Source organism: Stenella coeruleoalba (assembly GCF_951394435.1).
Source record: "Stenella coeruleoalba genome assembly, chromosome: 2".
NCBI classification, from domain to species: Eukaryota; Metazoa; Chordata; class Mammalia; order Artiodactyla; family Delphinidae; genus Stenella; species Stenella coeruleoalba.
Genome location: NC_137147.1, coordinates 92,184,637 through 92,202,668, shown reverse-complemented (window position 1 = coordinate 92,202,668; position 18,032 = coordinate 92,184,637). Strand labels below are relative to the sequence as shown.

The following is an 18,032-nucleotide window of genomic DNA, read 5'->3' as shown; positions in this document are numbered from 1 at the left end:
GGCGTATGCTTAGAATGAATTTTCCCAGTAATGCGACAGATTTACACTGATAGAATACTTGTGTTTAGTCCCCATTATGAACAAGTTCCGCACTACCAGGATGGTCGTTCAGAGCTCAGCGTTCACAGAAGAGAACAAAATCACCTGGGCCGCTTTAATATTGAAGCAATGAGGCAGGTAGACAATGGACGGTGAATTGGGTTCTCGCTCCATTTGGGCCCAGTCTATTCCATTTACAAGTTTTATTTCTTTCTACTATCACCTGTTGGGTGAAAATTACCACTCAAGTAATTTCAACTCAAAAGTGAAATATATATAGTCTGCAGACTGTATATATGTATATGTGTGATATATATATGTATGTGTGTATATGTATGTGCATATGTACATTTGAATATATGTTTTCTTTCTCTCTATATATATTTTTCTTCTTTTTTTCTTTGTTGGGATTGCATTCAAGCCATAGTTTTGTCCTTGATGATGCTGGACTAATTCATTCCTCTGATTTTAATTGCTGTGAGGATTCACATAATTATATTTATAACTTAAACTGGTATTTATAATACTGATGTATCTGAGGATAGCACAATGCCTTCAAGTAAATTTCTTTTATCTCTGACTTTGAGTTTATTTCATTTTTAAAGCTCTATTTTATTTTAATAGCGATTTGTCTTTATTTCAATATCATGATATTTTCTTAGATCTCTTTGAGGATATTAATTATTCTTAATTTGAAATCTTTTGTTTCCTCTATTATGTTTCATTTTACGGAATGTCGTGTTTTGAGTTGTGTGTCTAACTTTCATGTTGTTCTCAAACGTTTGATGGTTTGTGGTTGCCTGTTCCTACTTGTGTTTGAGAATCCCTGTTTGCCTCTTGGTGAACGTAGGTTCTGATTACAGTGGCCTGTCTCCCAAGATTGTGGGGGAAAGGCACAATACATAGATCATCTTCTGGGTATGGGGTTCCCCTCTCCTGGAATTCATATGATACCTTGGTTTAGCTGTCTTACTTTTTCAGATCTAGTGCTAGGAGTCTGTGCCAGAACCCTAATGTGAGACAAAGTTATATTTAAGGTCTGGGCTGGAAGAAAATATCAGAGTCATGGAGTTCCGTTCTCTCATTAATTTATTTCTCTTATCCTTGTGGAATTCTAAAGCTACTTCTGGCTGTTTTCAGCTTTGGTCTCCAGCCCCAGCATTCAAATTTTAAAAGTTTCCTTAGATGGATTGTGTACTTTGTGTAGAAGAACATTTTCAAGGTTTCATCCTGGGGCAAATGTCACTGCAGCCCGCTGTTCGGAGTAAGCTGGCAGGAGGAGGAGCCCAAATGGTCTGGGAGAGCTGAATGGAATTCTTCAAATAATTTTATTCATGGTGCTTCCAAGACCACTTCTTCTTTTCTCATTTGTTGACTCTGATTTGGAGACTCTCTGGGGGTTGCTCTGACCTCTGTATTAATTTTCTTTTTCAAATGCTTTGAGCTGTGTTTTTCTCCTTTCTTATTTCTTCATTTATCAAATCTACTTTTTATCTTTCAGACATTTCTCAGATTTCTAGTTTACTGACAATATTCATTCTTCTTCTTTTTTTTAAACATCTTTATTGGAGTATAGTTGCTTTACAGCGGTGTGTTAGTTTCTGCTTTATAACAAAGTGAATCAGCTATACATATACGTATATATATCCCCATATCCCCTCCCTCTTGCATCTCCCTCGCACCCTCCCTATCCCACCGCTCTAGGTGGTCACAGAGCACTGAGCTGATCTCCCTGTGCTATGTGGCTGCTTCCCACTAGCCATCTATTTTACATTTGGTAGTATATATAAGTCCATGCCACTCTCTCACTTTGTCCCAGCTTACCCTTTCCCCTCCCCGTGTCCTCAAGTCCATTCTCTACGTCTGCGTCTTTATTCCTGTCCTGCCCCTAGGTTCTTCAGAGCCATTTTTTTTTTTAGATTCCATATATATATGTGTTAGCATATGGTATTTGTTTTTCTCTTTCTCACTTACTTCACTCTGTATGACAGACTCTAGGTCCATCCACCTCACTACAAATAACTCAATTTCGTTTCTTTTTATGGCTGAGTAATATTCCATTGTATATATGTGCCACATCTTCTTTATCCATTCCTCTGTCGATGGACACTTAGATTGCTTCCATGTCCTGACTGTTGTAAATAGAGCTGCAATGAACATTGTGGTGCATGACTCTTAAAGGGGGCACTGATTTTCAGTTTACCTTTATACTGAGAGAGTATCCTTTCTGGGGGCTCAGTTTTAAGAGATGGTCTCCCATTAGACTTCTTTCCCTGGCCTGTGTCTTTTCTAACCAAAGGCTTAAGAGACTGGAAACCAATGAGCAAGTCCTCTTGGTTTAGAAAATGCTCTTCATTTATTCCATTTTTTTTTTTCTTTCAGTCTTTGACCTGAACAATGACTGCTTTCTAGCCAGTCCTGGGTGCATTCAAAAATATTTAAATATTTTGTCTTTACGGAATATGTAGCTCTTTGCAACAGGGGAGGTTGATCCTGGCATCTACTCCACAGTGTTGCCAGAAATGGGAGTTATCATATCATTTCACGGGTAGATCAAGAAATTGCTTTAACTTTTTCTCTTTTTGGAATTTCGAAAATTAATTTATGCCTATTGTAGCAAGTGAAACCGTACAATACAAAGATTTATGAAGGCAGAGCTAATAATTTCTTCCTGATTTTAATTCCACCTCTACAGGGGTAACCAATGTTAACATTTGGTGTGCATACTTTCACACTTTCAATTTGCTCATATATATATGAATATATGTAGATGTGTAGGTGGTTTGTTTTTTAAAAAAGGAATCATAATATATAGATTAATATGCAACTGGTTTTCTGAACAATTTATCTTGGACATTACTATAAATCAGTAAATATGGATCTAGCTCTGCCTACTTTTTCTAATTTATTTTTACATACAAAGGTAGTACAATTTTATATAGAAAGGCTTACTTTATTCATGCTGGTTTTAAAGTGTATTTTTATGTTTTTTTCCCCCCATTTCATTCTTTTCCTCTCTTCTCCCCTCTCACCCTCACTCCAACACATACACAATACCAGATACCAATCATTAACATCCTGGTTTGATTCCTTACGTTTCAAGGGATTTCTTGTATGCATTCTCATAAAATGGTCTTTAGTAGCAGACTGAGGAGGAATTTGGAATGTCTGCTCTGTCACTCTGGCTGTGTGATCTTGCAAAAATCACATAATATTTTCAGTCATAGTTTTTACCAGTATAAAATGGAAATACAGGCATACCTCATTTTATTACCTTCACATATACTGTGTTCTCCACAAATTGAAGGTTTGTGGCAACCCTGCATCGAGCAAGTCTGTTGGCACCATTTTTCCAACAGCATTTGCTCACTTTGTGTCACTATGTCACATTTTGGTAATTCTTACAGTATTTTAAACTTTTTCATTATTATTATATTTGTCATGGTGATCATGGTGATCAGTGATCTTTGATGTTACTATTGCAAAAAGATTATGACTCACTGAAGGCTCAGATGATGCTTAACATTTTCTCACAATAAAGTATTTTTTAATTAAGTATGTACATTCTTATATATAATGCTATTGCACATATAATAGACTACTGTATAATGTTAACGTAACTTTTATATGCACTGAGGAACCAACAAAATTCGTGTGACTCGCTTTATTGTGATATTTGCTTTATTGCAGTGGTCTGGAACCAAATCTGCAATATCTCCGAGGTATGCCTGTAATAATTTTAATAATCCCTACCTCATTGCCATGAGGATTATGTGCATTAATATATAAAGTGTTTTAGTTTGTGAAGCTTTCATGGCACATTTCTAGTCACTGAAAATACAAAGGTGTGGTCTCTGCCCTAAGAAACTTGCAGCATAGTAGGGAGGCAGGCTCAGGAATGAGCCTTTTCCTGTAAGATGGTGGTATCTTTTCCTGTAAGACGGTGGTAAGGGGTGGTATACATTGTGTCCTGTGGATCCACAGTACAGGCACCTGGTCACCTGGTTGGTGAGTGGAAAAGGTCTGATTTCTAGAGCTGACACTTGGGTTGGGTGTCATAGAATGAGTTGGAATTGGCACTGGTGTTCTACAAATGTTATTATTCTCAGTATTAATACCTTTGTTTCTTCGCCTTTTTTTGTTGTTATTTAATCCACCTGTTTCTTTTCCTTTTAGGAGAGCTGATTTACCAAGTTCAATCACCTGATGAAGGGGCTCTAGTGACTGCTGCAAAAAATTTGGGGTTCATTTTTAAGTCTCGGACCCCAGAGACAATAACAATAGAAGAATTGGGAACACTAGTTACTTATCAATTGCTTGCCTTTTTGGATTTCAACAATTTCAGAAAAAGGATGTCTGTCATAGGTACGGTTGGTGGCTGAGAGTATTTTTTATCTCTTGATAGTACTATGGTTATATGGAAACTTCTCAGGGGTGATTTTACTCTTGGTTATGTGCTGAGAGTTGTGATATTTATTAACCTTTGAACTCCTGTTATCCTCAACTTAGCCTCAACTCAGTAGTGGTGAGTATAACTAACATGTAACAAATGCTTATTGTGTGTCCAGTACTGGTCTAAATGCTATACATGAATGAACTGATTTAATCATCACAACAGCCCTACAAAGTAGGTACTATTATATTTATGCCCATTTTAAAGATAACAGAACTGAAACAGAGAGGTTGAGTAACTTTCCCAAGGTCACATAGCTTGAGATAGAATAGCTAGGATTTAAACCTAGGAGGTCTGACTATGAAGGAAGGTCATTCCCTACACAGCACTGGCTCAGGATGAGTTCCTGAATTACTTGGCACATGCCAGTGATTGTTGATATTGTTGTTTTGTGAAAATCATCATCAGTCTTCTCATTATTATCCGTTTAGTCTGTTCACTTGCATTGCTGGAGATGATCACCATTATTGAATTTAGCACCACAATGAATCCATGCTTTCCTAAGTCAGTGCTAACCCTCAGTGCTGCATCAATGTCCCTCTCATTCTTATTTTGCTTTTTCCATCCTTATAACAGGTGTTCTAAATCTTTGCCCTTTCCTCAAGTCCTCAACCTTGCCATGAATCTTCTTTACTCTTGGAAGCTAAATTCATCTGCTATTTCTCTAAAAAAAGAGGCCCTCAGAGATGCACACTATCACCTTACCCTTTTCCCCATCTTCCTCCTTCATCCCCAAGCTATAACTTTACTCAGTCTTTTTCCTGATTCAGAGAAAAATTCCTCTTGCTCTTTTTCAATGCTAAAGATTCTACCTGTTCCCATCCCTTTTCCTTCCCTGCTTGCTCCTTATTCTTTGTCACTGGCTCCTTCCTTCAGCCTGCAACTCTGTCATCATCCTGTTTCCTTAAAGATATTGTTCATGTTCTGACCTCCACTGATTTTGGCACCCCATTTTTCTTCTTTCCATCACAACTTAATTTTTCAAGGTCAGTTTTTGATCCTTACCTTGATTTCTCTTTTCAGCCTATTAGGGTCAGTCCTCTGCTTCCACTGTTCAAAAAGAAATGCCTTCTCAGAAGTTTGCAATCACCTCATAACTGCCCAAAGCAATAGCCCTCCCTCTCTTTCTTTCTTTCTCTCTTTCTTTCTTTCCTTTTTCTTTCTCTCTCCCTTTCTTTTCTTTTCTTTCTTTTCTTCCTTCCTTCCTTTCTTTCTTTCATTCTTTCTTCTTTATTTCTTTCTGTCTTTATGTCTCTGCCTCCCTCTCTCTCTCTTTCTTTCTCTCCCTCCCTTTCTCCCTTCCTTTTGCTTTCTTTCTTTCTTTCTTTCTTTCTTTCTTTCTTTCTTTCTTTCTTTCTTTCTTTCTTTCTCTCTCATCTCTCTTCCTTCCTTCCTTCCTTTTTCTTTCTTTCTTTCTTTTTTTCTCTCTCTCTCCTCCTTCCTTCCTTTTTTTCTATCTATCTAACATCTATCTTCTATCATCGCTCTATCTTTTTTTTTTTTTTTTTTGTGGTATGCGGGCCTCTCACTGCTGTGGCCTCTCCTGTTGCGGAGCACAGGCTCTGGACACGCAGGCTCAGTGGCCATGGCTCATGGGCCCAGCCGCTCCGCAGCGTGTGGGATCTTCCCAGACTGGGGCATGAACCTGTGTCCCCTGCATTAGCAGGCGGACTCTCAACCACTGCACCACCAGGGAAGCCTTGCGCCACCAGGGAAGCCCTATCTTTTTAAACTTGGTGATATTCGGGACTGTTGACCTACTTCTCTTGACACTCCTCTTTTGGCCTCTGGGAGCTCGCTGGCTCCTGGTTCTCCTCTTCTCCTGTGTTTTTGTTCTCAAGCTCCTATTCTTTGTTCTACCCTTCAGTGTTGGTGTCCTTTTCTCTTCTCACTTCCTGTGCTCTCCTTGGATAATCTTGACCACTCACATGGTGGTAGCTATTGCCTATATTCTGTGTCCTTCCCATATTGTTCTTCAGTTTCAATCTCTCTCTGAGGTCCCCACGCACTCTTTCAGCCTTCTCCTGGATTCTGCCACTGGGTTGTACTACAGTTACCTCAAATTTTGTATGTCTAATATAGAACTTTCTTTCTCACAACTATTGCTCTTTATGTAGTTCTTATTACCTTTTGCCATATGCCCGTGTGAGTGCACTGAACACTTTACAATGAATTATTTTATTAAATTCTTGCAATAGTGTATTACCCCCAGTCAGGAGATGAGGCAATTAAGGCTCAAAGATTTGAAGTATCCTGCCCAAGATTGTCACACAACTTGTTACAAGTCCAGTAAGATGCAGAGGAAATATCTGAACCCAGGTTTTAAATATTTGAACATCTTTCTCCAACATCTAGCCTCTTAATCCCTATTGTAGCTCACTTGCTTTTGATACTTCCTTCTCCTTTGTGCCCCTAGGCTAGTGATTCTGAAACTTCACCTCCCATCAGAACCACCAGGAGGGCTTGTTAAAATGAAAATTGCTGGGCCTAGGCCCTAGAGTTTCTGATTCAGTAGGCCTGGGGTGAGGCCTAAAAGTTTGCATGTCTAACAGGCTCCCAGGTGTTGCTGATGCAGATGCTGCTGGGCAGAGAACCAGTCTGGGGACCATTGCCCTGGACTAGGAGATCCTCAAATACTACTCAATTATTTTCCCCTGAGATACTCTGCTACTCTCTTCATTCAGGCTTCAGCATCCCTTGCCTTGTCTATAGGATCCTCAATCTACGGCCATACCACCCTGAACGCGCCCGATCTCGTCTGATCTCGGAAGCTAAGCAGGGTCGGGCCTGGTTAGTACTTGGATAGGATCCTCAGTAGTCATCCTGTTTCTAAGTCTCTCCTTCTCAAGGCAACAGAGTAATCTTTCTAAAAATAGCCTCAAAAACCCGTTTTTATCATAAAAGCCTACTGTGCTTTTCACTTAATTCCCAGTGCCACTGCCTTAGTTAAGCCTCTCATCACTGCTTGCTTACATTATGGCAATATCTTTAAACCTGTTTCCCCTTAAAAGAATCCTCTATGCTGACACCAGGGTATTCTTTTTAAAACATTGGCCTGATTTTGCCATCACCAGATTAAAAGATCTTGCTGGCTTCCTAGAACTTAAAGGATGTCCTTAGCATGACATTCAAGATTGTTTGCAATCTGACCTCAAGCTGCTTTTCTTCCACTTCCTGAAACTGTGTGCTCCAGCCTCACTAGACCTCACCATTCCTGGCATGCATTGTGCACTTTCACACCGTTTGCACGTACACCTAGACCTCTCCTTTTCTCCTCTCCTCTTCTTGGAAAACTCATACTTACGTAACTTATGAATATCCTGATCATCATATTAGATCAATTTTTACTCTGAAAAACGTGTGTATATGTAATAGCAGGGCTTTTGGTCTCTAACTACTAGAAACTAGCTCTGGGAGATTGCTCTCAGCAGGAACCAAACATTATCTGAGGATGTTTATTTTTAGTGTTTTTTGACAACAGGCTGTAGGCAGTCACTATCAGCGTTACTGATGAGCACACATGCTGCTCTGGGTGTTGGCTTAATGTTGTATCAGCAGGAACTATCTTCTATTTACAGCTTCAGGGGAAGTGTTATTGATGTTGGGTTGGCCCAGAACTGGTTTCTCTTTGCTCTGAGGGTGTTGACGAAACCTAAGATTGCTACACAGGGAAACTTTCAGCTTTTCCCCAGTGTTGGTCACCATTACAGGCTATGGGGAAATCACAGCCTAACCACAAATATCGGATGTTTGCCTTAATGGATCCCATATGAAGAAAGGTAATGTTCCACCACAGAATGCATGGAGGCTTCGGGCTTTATTTCATTTCTGTTTGTTTTTTAATCAGGAGGAATTTGAAAGACAGACTTCACGAGGATAGACAAGTCTCTGTTTGATAACAAGGTGAAAAACAATGTTAGCCTCATGATTGTCACGGGGCTTGGTTGGGCAACATCCCAAGCTGAAGGCTCAGACATTTGTTGCTGCTGCAGCTCTTTCTCCTCTTCCCCCTCTTAGGTCTTCTCCTCCTTCTTCGAGGTTTCCTTTTTTTGACAGTCATTCATTGAATCATGAATGTGTAGTTTAAGTACCAGTGGTACTTTCATTCTGGGGCAACAACCCTGATTTAATCCAGAGGTATCTAAATAAAAATAGATTCCTATAAAGAATTTTGTCAGAAGGTATATAATATACTCTATTGATAAGCATGTAAATCTCAGTATGTAGTTTTGGAAGGATTAATACTACTAATTATGTAAATAAAACTACAGAGATAAAATTCAAAGATAGTTATTAATAGGGGCAAGTGGCAGATAATTATTAAAGAATAGATTACAATAGCTCCTTGTAAAGCCCTTACAAGATCTTTAGATAAAGGTTTCTTAACTCTAAACCTTTTAAGGATTATCAAAGTACAAATCACACTGACATGTGACAGGCATTTCTCTATGTGGATGTATGAACAGCCACCCAACTAAGATATAACAAAGTGGAATTATTCATCACCCTTCAGAGTGTTGCTATTATATATACCCTTACAGCATAAACCTGGAACCATTTCTGACTTTTTTCTTTCCTTTGTATCACAAAGGCATATCTGCTGCTTTCAACGAATTTTGCATAATTATAATTCAACTCAATCAAGCAAATATTTATTAAGTACCTACCGTGTTCCAGGAACTTGAAGCTAAAGGAGAATGTGAAATTGAAAAATGTACTTTGTGGTTGCATCCAGGAGAAAATGGTGAAGCAGGATAAGAAATAGGCTAAAAAGGGGCCTGATGATCCCTGTTTATGACATGTTTAAGAGTCCAAACTTGATCTTAGGGCAGAAGAAAGCTATTGCGGGATTCTAAGCCGTACTGTGAAGATGACTCTGGCTGTATTGCAGAAGAGTTTGGAGGGAACGAGTAAAAACATTTAGGTTAATGTGATAATCTAGGCAAGAGAGAAGGTGTCAGAGAGAAGTTCTTGGCTTCGATTGGATGTATGGAGGGTGAAGGGGGAGGAGCTTTGAGTGATGGCCAGATACCTGATTTGGGAGACTAAGTGAATGCTGAAGCTGATTATTATTTTTTTTAAGACTTTTTTTTTAATGTGGACTATTTTTAAAGTCTTTATTGAAATTGTTTCAATGCTACTTCTGTTTTATGTTTTAGTTTTTTTTACGGCCATGAGGCATGTGGGATCTTAGCTCCCTGACCAGGGATCAAACTCGCACCCCCTGTATTGGAAGGTGGAGTCTTAACCACTGGACCACCAGGGAAGTCCTGAAGCTGGTTATTAGGACTGGAGACATAGGAGGAGTAACTAGTCATTGGTGATAGATAACGTGTCCAGTTTGAGTTTGATGTGCTTGGGCACATCTAAGAGGAGATGTCCAGTTGGTAGTTGGATGTACAGGCAGGGAGCACTGGAAATGGATTTAGGCGGGAGATACACATTTGAGAGCAATCATCCTGTCGATGACAACTGAAGCCATAAAAAGAATGTGACTGCCCAATGAGAGTGTGATGGATGGGAGGAAAAGTCAGGCCTGGGTAAATCTCTGAAGAACACCAGTATTTAAAAGACAGGCAATGGAAGCAGATTCTATAACTAAAAATGTATGATCTTTGTCCAGGCTCTGCCCACATGTTATCTTGAACATTTAAAACTGCTATGTTATTTTTAATTTATTTTTAAAAGCTAACTTCTGAAATGACTGAGATTTTATGAGCCTAGAGATTTCCTAGCAGAAGTGACTATAAGCCTTGAATGAAAAGGGATATAAAACTTGCTGAGCTGCCAAAGGAAATGTTTAGTGAGTAAAATTAAACAGGATTCCATGAAATTGGGTTTACATAAACTCAAAATTTAAAGGGGCTAATGCTGGGTTAAGAGAAGGCAGCAGATATGGAAAATCTTTATTAAATCAGAAAACTGTAGATCTAGAAAGACCTTAGAAGTTAGGTTGTTTAAACATCTCCTTTTCACAAGTAGAAACTGAGACAAAGAGATGGTGAGGGATTTGCACAAATCAAGATTGGTCTGTGATTTCCCTAGACCAGTGGTTCTCAATGAGTGGTCTGGGGAACCCTAGGAAAACTTGATAGTTTTTCAGAGGCTGCCCAAGGACAAAAATATTTTCATAACAATACTAATATTATTTGTCTTTCAATTTTTTTTCTCATGAATATATTGTGGAGGTTTACAAAAGCCACATGACATGTGATAATACAACAGATTGAATGCAAAAGCAGATATGAGAATCCAACTGTCTTCTATTAAGCTAGACATTAAAGAGATCTGTAAGGGACTTACCTGGTGGTCCAGTGGTTAAGACTCCACACTTCTAAAGCAGGGGGTGTGGGTTCAATCCCTGGTCTGGGAACTAAGATCCCACATGCCATGTGGCATGGCCAAAAAAAATAAAATAAAGATATCTGTAACCATATGAAACAATGCCCCTCCCCAAACTAAGTGTTTTTGTTTTGGAAAATATAGTTATTTTTCATAGAATTGTTATTTATGTAAATATATAATAGGTTTATTGTTATTATAATAATTACTCTTTTGGCAATATAATTAATGTCTTAAGACTATTGATACAATAAAATTTATCAGTTTGAATTTCTAATGAGGTAAATATTGATAGATAGAACCTATATGGAGTCCTCATGAAGTTTTAAGAGTGTAAAGGGGTCTGAGACCGAAAAGTTTGAGAACCAATATCCTACCTTGGACTATAAGAAATAAACAGTCATAGAGAAGTCATACTGGCAAATGTGGGATATATACACTTTGCCTTTATAGCTCTGGTAATGGGAGGGAGAAAATATGGGGGAAATTATTAAATTGGATTGTTGTATAAGAAAAGAAAGAGACAGACTTTTCTAGGATTAAATGTTCTGGAAATTATAAAAGTTGACCACGGGTCTTAGAAGAGAAGACAAGCCCTAGACAAATCCCAATAAAAAACATTTTCCAGGGTGCATTACATCTATTCAAGCTAGGAGGAAATTGGATTAGATTAAGTGTTGACTAAGGGTCATTAAAGATTAGAGGAAGTGAGAAAATCATAATTCAGAGAGTCATGTACCACAATATTCATTGCAACTCTATTTGCAATAGCCAGGACATGGAAGCAACCTAAGTGTCCATCGACAGATGAATGGATAAAGAAGATGTGGCACATATATACAATGGAATATTACTCAGCCATAAAAAAACCCAAAATTGAGTTATTTGTAGTGAGGTAGATGGACTTAGAGTCTGTTATATAGAGTGAAGTAAGTGAGAAAGAGAAAAACAAATACCATATGCTAACACATATATATGGAATCTAAAAATAAAAAAATGGTTCTGAAGAACCTAGGGGCAGGACAGGAATAAAGACACAGACGTAGAGAATGAACTATGGACTTGAGGACACTGGGAGTGGGAAGGGTAAGCTGGGAAGAAGTGAGAGAGTGGCATGGACATATATACACTACCAAATGTAAAATAGATAGCTAGTGGGAAGCAGGCACATAGCACAGGGAGATCAGTCGGTGCTTTGTGACCACCTAGAGGGGTGGGATAGGGAGCGTGGGAGGGAGACGCGAGAGGGAGGGGATATGGGGATATATGTATATGTATAGCTGATTCACTTTGTTATAAAGCAGAAACTAACACACCATTGTAAAGCAATTATACTCTAGTAAAGATGTTAAAAAAACAAAAGATTAGAGGAAGCAACCTAAGTGTCCCTCAACAAATGAATGGATAAAGAAGATGTGGTATATATCTTGTGGTATATACAATGGAATACTGCTCAGCCATAAAAAAGAATTAAATTTTGCCATTTGCAACCACATGGATGCACTTAGAAGGTATTATGCTAAGTGAAATAAGTCAGACAGAGAAAAACAAATACTATATGATATCACTCATATGTGGAATCTTAAAAATACAACAAACTAGTGAATATAACAAAAAAGAAGCAGACTCACAGATACAGAGAATAAACTAGTGGTTACCAGTGGGGAGAGGAAAGGGGGGAGGGGAAATTTAAGGGTGGGGATTAAGAGACACAAACTATTATGTATAAAATAAGCTACAAGCATATATTGTACAGCACAGGGAATATAGCCAATATTGTATAATAACTATAAATGGAGTATATCCTTTAAAAATTGTGAATCACTGTTTTGTACACCTGTAACACATAATGTTGTATGTCAACTATACTTCAATTAAAGAAAAGATTAGAGGGAAAAGTAATTTATTGTTCTATGGTATTTATATTCTTTTAAATCAAGCTCTAAACTTTGTATCCTCTTAAACTAATAGTAGTCAATATTTATGTTCATCTGTTTTGAGGCATTCTATTTTTAGAGAAAAGGTATAATTGAGTGGAAAGCATGTAATAATCTTTGACTCAGTGAAGCTTGTGAGGGTCAGTGTTCAGACCATGAAGTTGTGACACAGGCAGTTGTCCTAGATTGTATCAGCCCTTCAGAAATAGTAGGGGAGAAATACATTACTATGTCATTCATTCATTCAATAAATAATTAGGTGTCTGGTGTCTGCCAAGCTGTAAGACCAAGCCTGCAAAGGTAGGCTTAAGGAAAGATTAGCTTAAAGAAAGATTTGTCTGACAGCAATATGTGCAACAGCCAGGGGTGGGCACAAGGATTGGAGATGAGGGATTGGAGCCTAGTCAAGGCTGTCATTCCCAAACCTGGGGGGCAGGTTAAAAACACAGCCCTACTAATACAGACTTCCTGTGGGAGGAAGACAGAAACTTTAATTTTGAAAGCCCCCTGTGAAGTGTGCTTGTAGCCAGGATTGTGACCCAAGAATGAAAGGGCTTTTCCAAGGAGTAAAGGGGGTGAAGAAATATGTCAGCAAGGACTGCGAACTAATGCATAAACCATGGCTTTGAATGGCTAGAGTTCCATATGGAGATCATTTGGCATGACACTGATAGCTGATTCCTACAGTCAGTCTTGAATTTCACATTAGGAGACAGGCAAAAAAAAGCTCTCAGTTCTGCTCAATAAAAAAGGCTTAATTTAAATGTATCAGCCCTTCAGAAATAGTAGTCAAGGAAAATAACAAGGCTGTACACATCAGAATGAAAACACTTTTTCCTGTAGATAGAGTATTTCTAAGTTAATAAAACAGGAGTAAAGCCAAGTGACTTGGGTAATGACCTTTTAACCAAAGGCACTGAGTACTTTACTAGTGGCTAAAACATGCCCATTTCCAACTTGCCTGGCTAGAGCCCAGGGACAGTCAAGTTTTGATGGATTTCACCGAATATAATCTACTTTCCCAACTTTTCTTTCAGTTCGAAACCCAGAAGGACAGATAAAGCTTTATTCCAAAGGAGCAGACACTATTCTGTTTGAAAGACTTCATCCATCCAACGAAGACCTCCTGACCTTGACGTCAGACCATCTCAGTGTAAGTGCCTCTGTCATAAGGTTAGCACGGTGGCCCTTTGGCTGCTTCCTATGGTTAGGTCTTATTTTTAAAATATCAGTTAAATGATCTGACTTCTGAAATAGAAAGCATGTGAAGAACGGTTCCACAGGAAACTGTGCCAGTGAATGTTTAGAAGCTGCCACGTGGACTTACCCCCTACCCTGCTGAGAGTCTGGTCGGTCTCACCGCAGGTGGATTAACACACAGCAGCTGAGAAGTAGCCACTGAGTGTGGGCTCCTGAACTCCGGCCAGAAGACTCAAGACCCCAAGGGTAACCTGCTCTAACTTCCCTACAGCTGGGGACTGTTTCACCTGGGTGACTGGACTGGTTTAGGGAAGAGGAACAGGAGGGTTGCTTTCCCTTGGGTTCTGATGTGTCTGGTACTAATGGAATCTCTTATGGTTACCTCCAGGGAATAGTTCAGGGTCGTGTTTATATGGTGAGGGGGAAATAATCTCTGTAGCCAACTTTCTCCTCTAAGGGTTCTTTTATTCGGGTCATAAGTCATGATGAGTCACTAGTGTTCCCTAGGTTGAAGTTACCAAATGCATATATCCTAAGACTATGCATAGTTTCTTTCCAAAAGCTTTGTAAAGGGAGCAGGGATGGTCTTTGGCACACCTTTTTTTTTTTTTTGCAAAAGAGTAAGGGTCTGTGAATTAATATGAACATTATTTGATTTAAATCTGAGATTCAAGGCTCTCTCTATCTGTTTGAGGTTCTGTTTAACCCAATATGAAATGTAAGGGCAATTGCTCAAAACTCTTATTTCCTCCTTGGTTTCTCTCCTTTAAAAAACTATTGAGGAGTGGGATGGGGAGGGTGGGAGGGAGATGCAAGAGGGAGGGGATGTGGGGATATATGCATACGTATAGCTGATTCACTTTGTTATACAGCAGAAACTAACACAACTTTGTAAAGCAATTATATTCCAATAAAGATGTTAAAAAAAGATTAAAAATTTTTTTAAACTTCCAAAAAAAGAAAGAAAACAACTATTGAGGATTTATTTTCTTTGCCAAGCCGTATATTTAATATAAAACATTCCCTGAATCTTTAAACAAACAAACAAACAAATAAAAAAACTCTGGCTGACTTTAAGTTTAAAGAATGATGGTCTGGTAATATTGGTTACAAACATAGCTATTGTTTTTGTCTTTCCAATAGAGCATTCTTGATTTTCTTTTAATCTTTTCCAGAAGGCTAGCATGGTCTTTTAATTTTTTTTTTTTTTATGGAAACAACATTGGAATCATAAGTATTTGATTTTGCCATTGCTCAAACACCAAGGCCCTGGATTTTCATGCTAAAGTATGGGAAGCCAAATTTGATCTTTTTATATTTCTATGCAAAAGATTTATTTTCCAGGTAGTATCAATTTGACTTGCTTTCGCTTCATTCACTTTATTCTAAATTCTGCGGTTTTAAATTTATATTTAATTATTGATTTTTGAATTGTTTAATGATAGGAAACGACCTTGTTGAAGTGTTCATTTAGAATTCAACTTGTGTTTCGTGCACTAATTAAATAACTTAAATCATCTGTCCCCTTTTGTAGTGTCATCTTAGAGTTGATTCACTGCTGTGCAGAACAAAGAGAAAGGCACTGTAATGCCCAGTGGGGTTGCAAGGGAGACGCAAGAGGGAGGAGATATGGGGATATATGTATACATATAGCTGATTCACTTTGTTTTACAGCAGAAACTAACACACCATTGTAAAGCAATTATACTCCAATAAAGATGTTAAAAGAAAAAGTTAAAGTCAAAGAAGTGTTTGTGCAAATTAAGAGGACAAAAGATCCTTATAAAAGGCAGTAACTAGATTTTCAGATCAGTAGGGGACCCAGTGGTGGTCTTGGAGGAGGGCTTGTACAATGTGATTGCAATATCCAAAGTGCTACCAACTGCCTACGAGATAAATTTGGATAATTTTTCTCATGGTCTCTCTGGGCTAAACCACATCACCGCAGTATGCACTGACTTTTCTTTCCATTTACCTAATTAGGGTGTGTCATGGTTTAATATATGCTTGATTGCAAACCTGTGTCTGTCTCATAAGCCAGAACACAACAGAGAAGACATGCTCTGTGGCAGTGCCCAAAGGAGCAGAAATGGTTATGAAAACGCTTACAGTGTGGCAGCCCATAAAATGACCACCAGAGGCCTAGGCAAAGTGGGAGGTTTTTAGCATTTCCCCAAGCATTCAACATATGTTTCTAGCTATTGCAGCTGTGTGAAACACTTAGCAACTACCAGCCTCCTATTTTTATTTATTTATTTTCATGTTAGAAGCATAAAGCACTAGAGGTATAATTTAAGATTGTTGGCTTCCTGAGACACTAAATGAAGAGTATCATCCTCTGATAAATTTGACCTATTATTAAATACTAACTCCATAGAAAATAGTTTCTAGAAAAATAATGATTTTTTAAAAAACTAACTGGACTTGACTGTCTCTTTAAACTTTCAAACAGTTTTATTATTAAAATTAGGCCTTAATATAGCAAAAAAAGATTTACAGAAGTTCTAGGTTGAAAAGTAAAAGTCAGCCTCCATTTCTAGTACTACTTCCCAGAAGCCAGCATTTATATTAAACTTTTCTGCCTTTCTCTCTCACTTTTCCCCTAGAGTTATTATTATAACTTTAATTTATATCCTTAAATTTCTATCACCTGACATCTATTTATTCATCTATTATTGAATAAATGTATTTTATTATGGAAAATTTCAAACATAAACTCAAGTAGGACAGAGTTAATTTTAGATGTGGCTGTATTATTAGGAGGAAGGTGACAAGATTTTGGTGAGATGTCATGCTGCAGCCCCTTGAGAGAGCCTCCTACCTTTGATTTGAGAGCTATGGCTCCTCTGAGGGTTCTTTCTTCTCCCCTAAAAGCCAAGGGCCATAGGCCTTGAAACAGGCTGGGTCCCTCACATTACCAGCAGTGCTTCCTTCAGGCAGGGGATAGGTTAGAAACGAATATGTTGCTTCAAATTGTTATCTCAAGTCATGGGCACCATTGATCACCTCTCAACTAGGACCCTTCAGAGGGCATTTCAGCAGTCTTAAGGGGGAATGCTAGGTCCCTTGAATGTTTCAACCAAAAAAACACAAAATAAAAATATCATCTCCCCTTTCCAAGGGGATTAGAAAGTTCGAGGTCAGGATGAATAAGTAGTGCTCTTGAGAGAAAATAAATTTGAGTGCAAAACTTCTTACCTATTATTGTCATTGTTGTTTTATTGCTGTGATTATTGCTTTGGGATGGTTCCTAAGTCTCCGTCTGCCCTGGCAGGAATTTGCAGGAGAAGGCCTTCGAACCTTGGCCATCGCATACAGAGATCTGGATGACAAGTACTTCAAAGAGTGGCACAAGATGCTTGAAGATGCAAACGCTGCCGTAGATGAGAGGGATGAACGGATAGCAGGGCTGTATGAAGAAATCGAAAGGGATTTGATGGTATGAGTTTAGAAGCATGATGGTTTGTGTTTACAGAAGGGATAATATGTGTTTAGAGATCTAGCATGGGAATAATCCATTGGCTAAATCATCTTGCACACAGCAGATGTTACTCTTTCAAACAATGAATCATGCTTTATATGTTGACTTTGAGCTTGCCACATGTGGCCAGAGGATTATTTCTATTAACAGTAGCTTGTGCAATTGGAAGTCCCCCAAGAGTAGAAGGTATTAGACTCCCTATTCTTTGTCAGCCTCTGGTATGTCATGTTTTGTTTGATGTTATGTGTGTTTTTTTTTTTCCTCCATGCTTTGTAACCCACCTTTTTAGAGCAGGGAAACTTGCCATGAAGAGTGGGGCTGTAGCTGTAAACCATCCTAGACCCATGAGATTCTGATGATATCTGTACTGTCCAGAGTGTGATATATTCTAGAAACCACTCTTCCCTGAGGCCCCAGTGGCCAGAATGCTTAGCTATTGTGAGGCATTAGGGAGCACACCTTGCTCATCTTTGGATGAAATGTTGCACAAGAACCTTCACTTTTTAGTTTATGGCATCTGATGGTTTGTTAATTTAAGAGAATGGCTCTAGTTTTTTTGTGATCCTGACTCTGAGATGAG

The 18,032-nt window shown here is 38.5% G+C and overlaps 1 protein-coding gene across 4 annotated transcripts in view; it reads left to right on the top strand.

Annotated features, from left to right (window-relative positions):
• The window catches only part of ATP8B4 (ATPase phospholipid transporting 8B4 (putative)), a 258,761-nt gene that overhangs the window by 176,414 nt on the left and 64,315 nt on the right, over positions 1 to 18,032 (top strand). For all 4 annotated transcript variants that reach the window (XM_079914504.1, XM_079914503.1, XM_079914502.1 and 1 more), the window contains 3 exons: positions 4,216 to 4,404; positions 13,809 to 13,924; positions 17,246 to 17,410. In XM_079914504.1, coding sequence (XP_079770630.1) covers positions 4,216 to 4,404; positions 13,809 to 13,924; positions 17,246 to 17,410 — 470 coding nt within the window. The remainder of the gene's footprint in view (positions 1 to 4,215; positions 4,405 to 13,808; positions 13,925 to 17,245; positions 17,411 to 18,032) is intronic.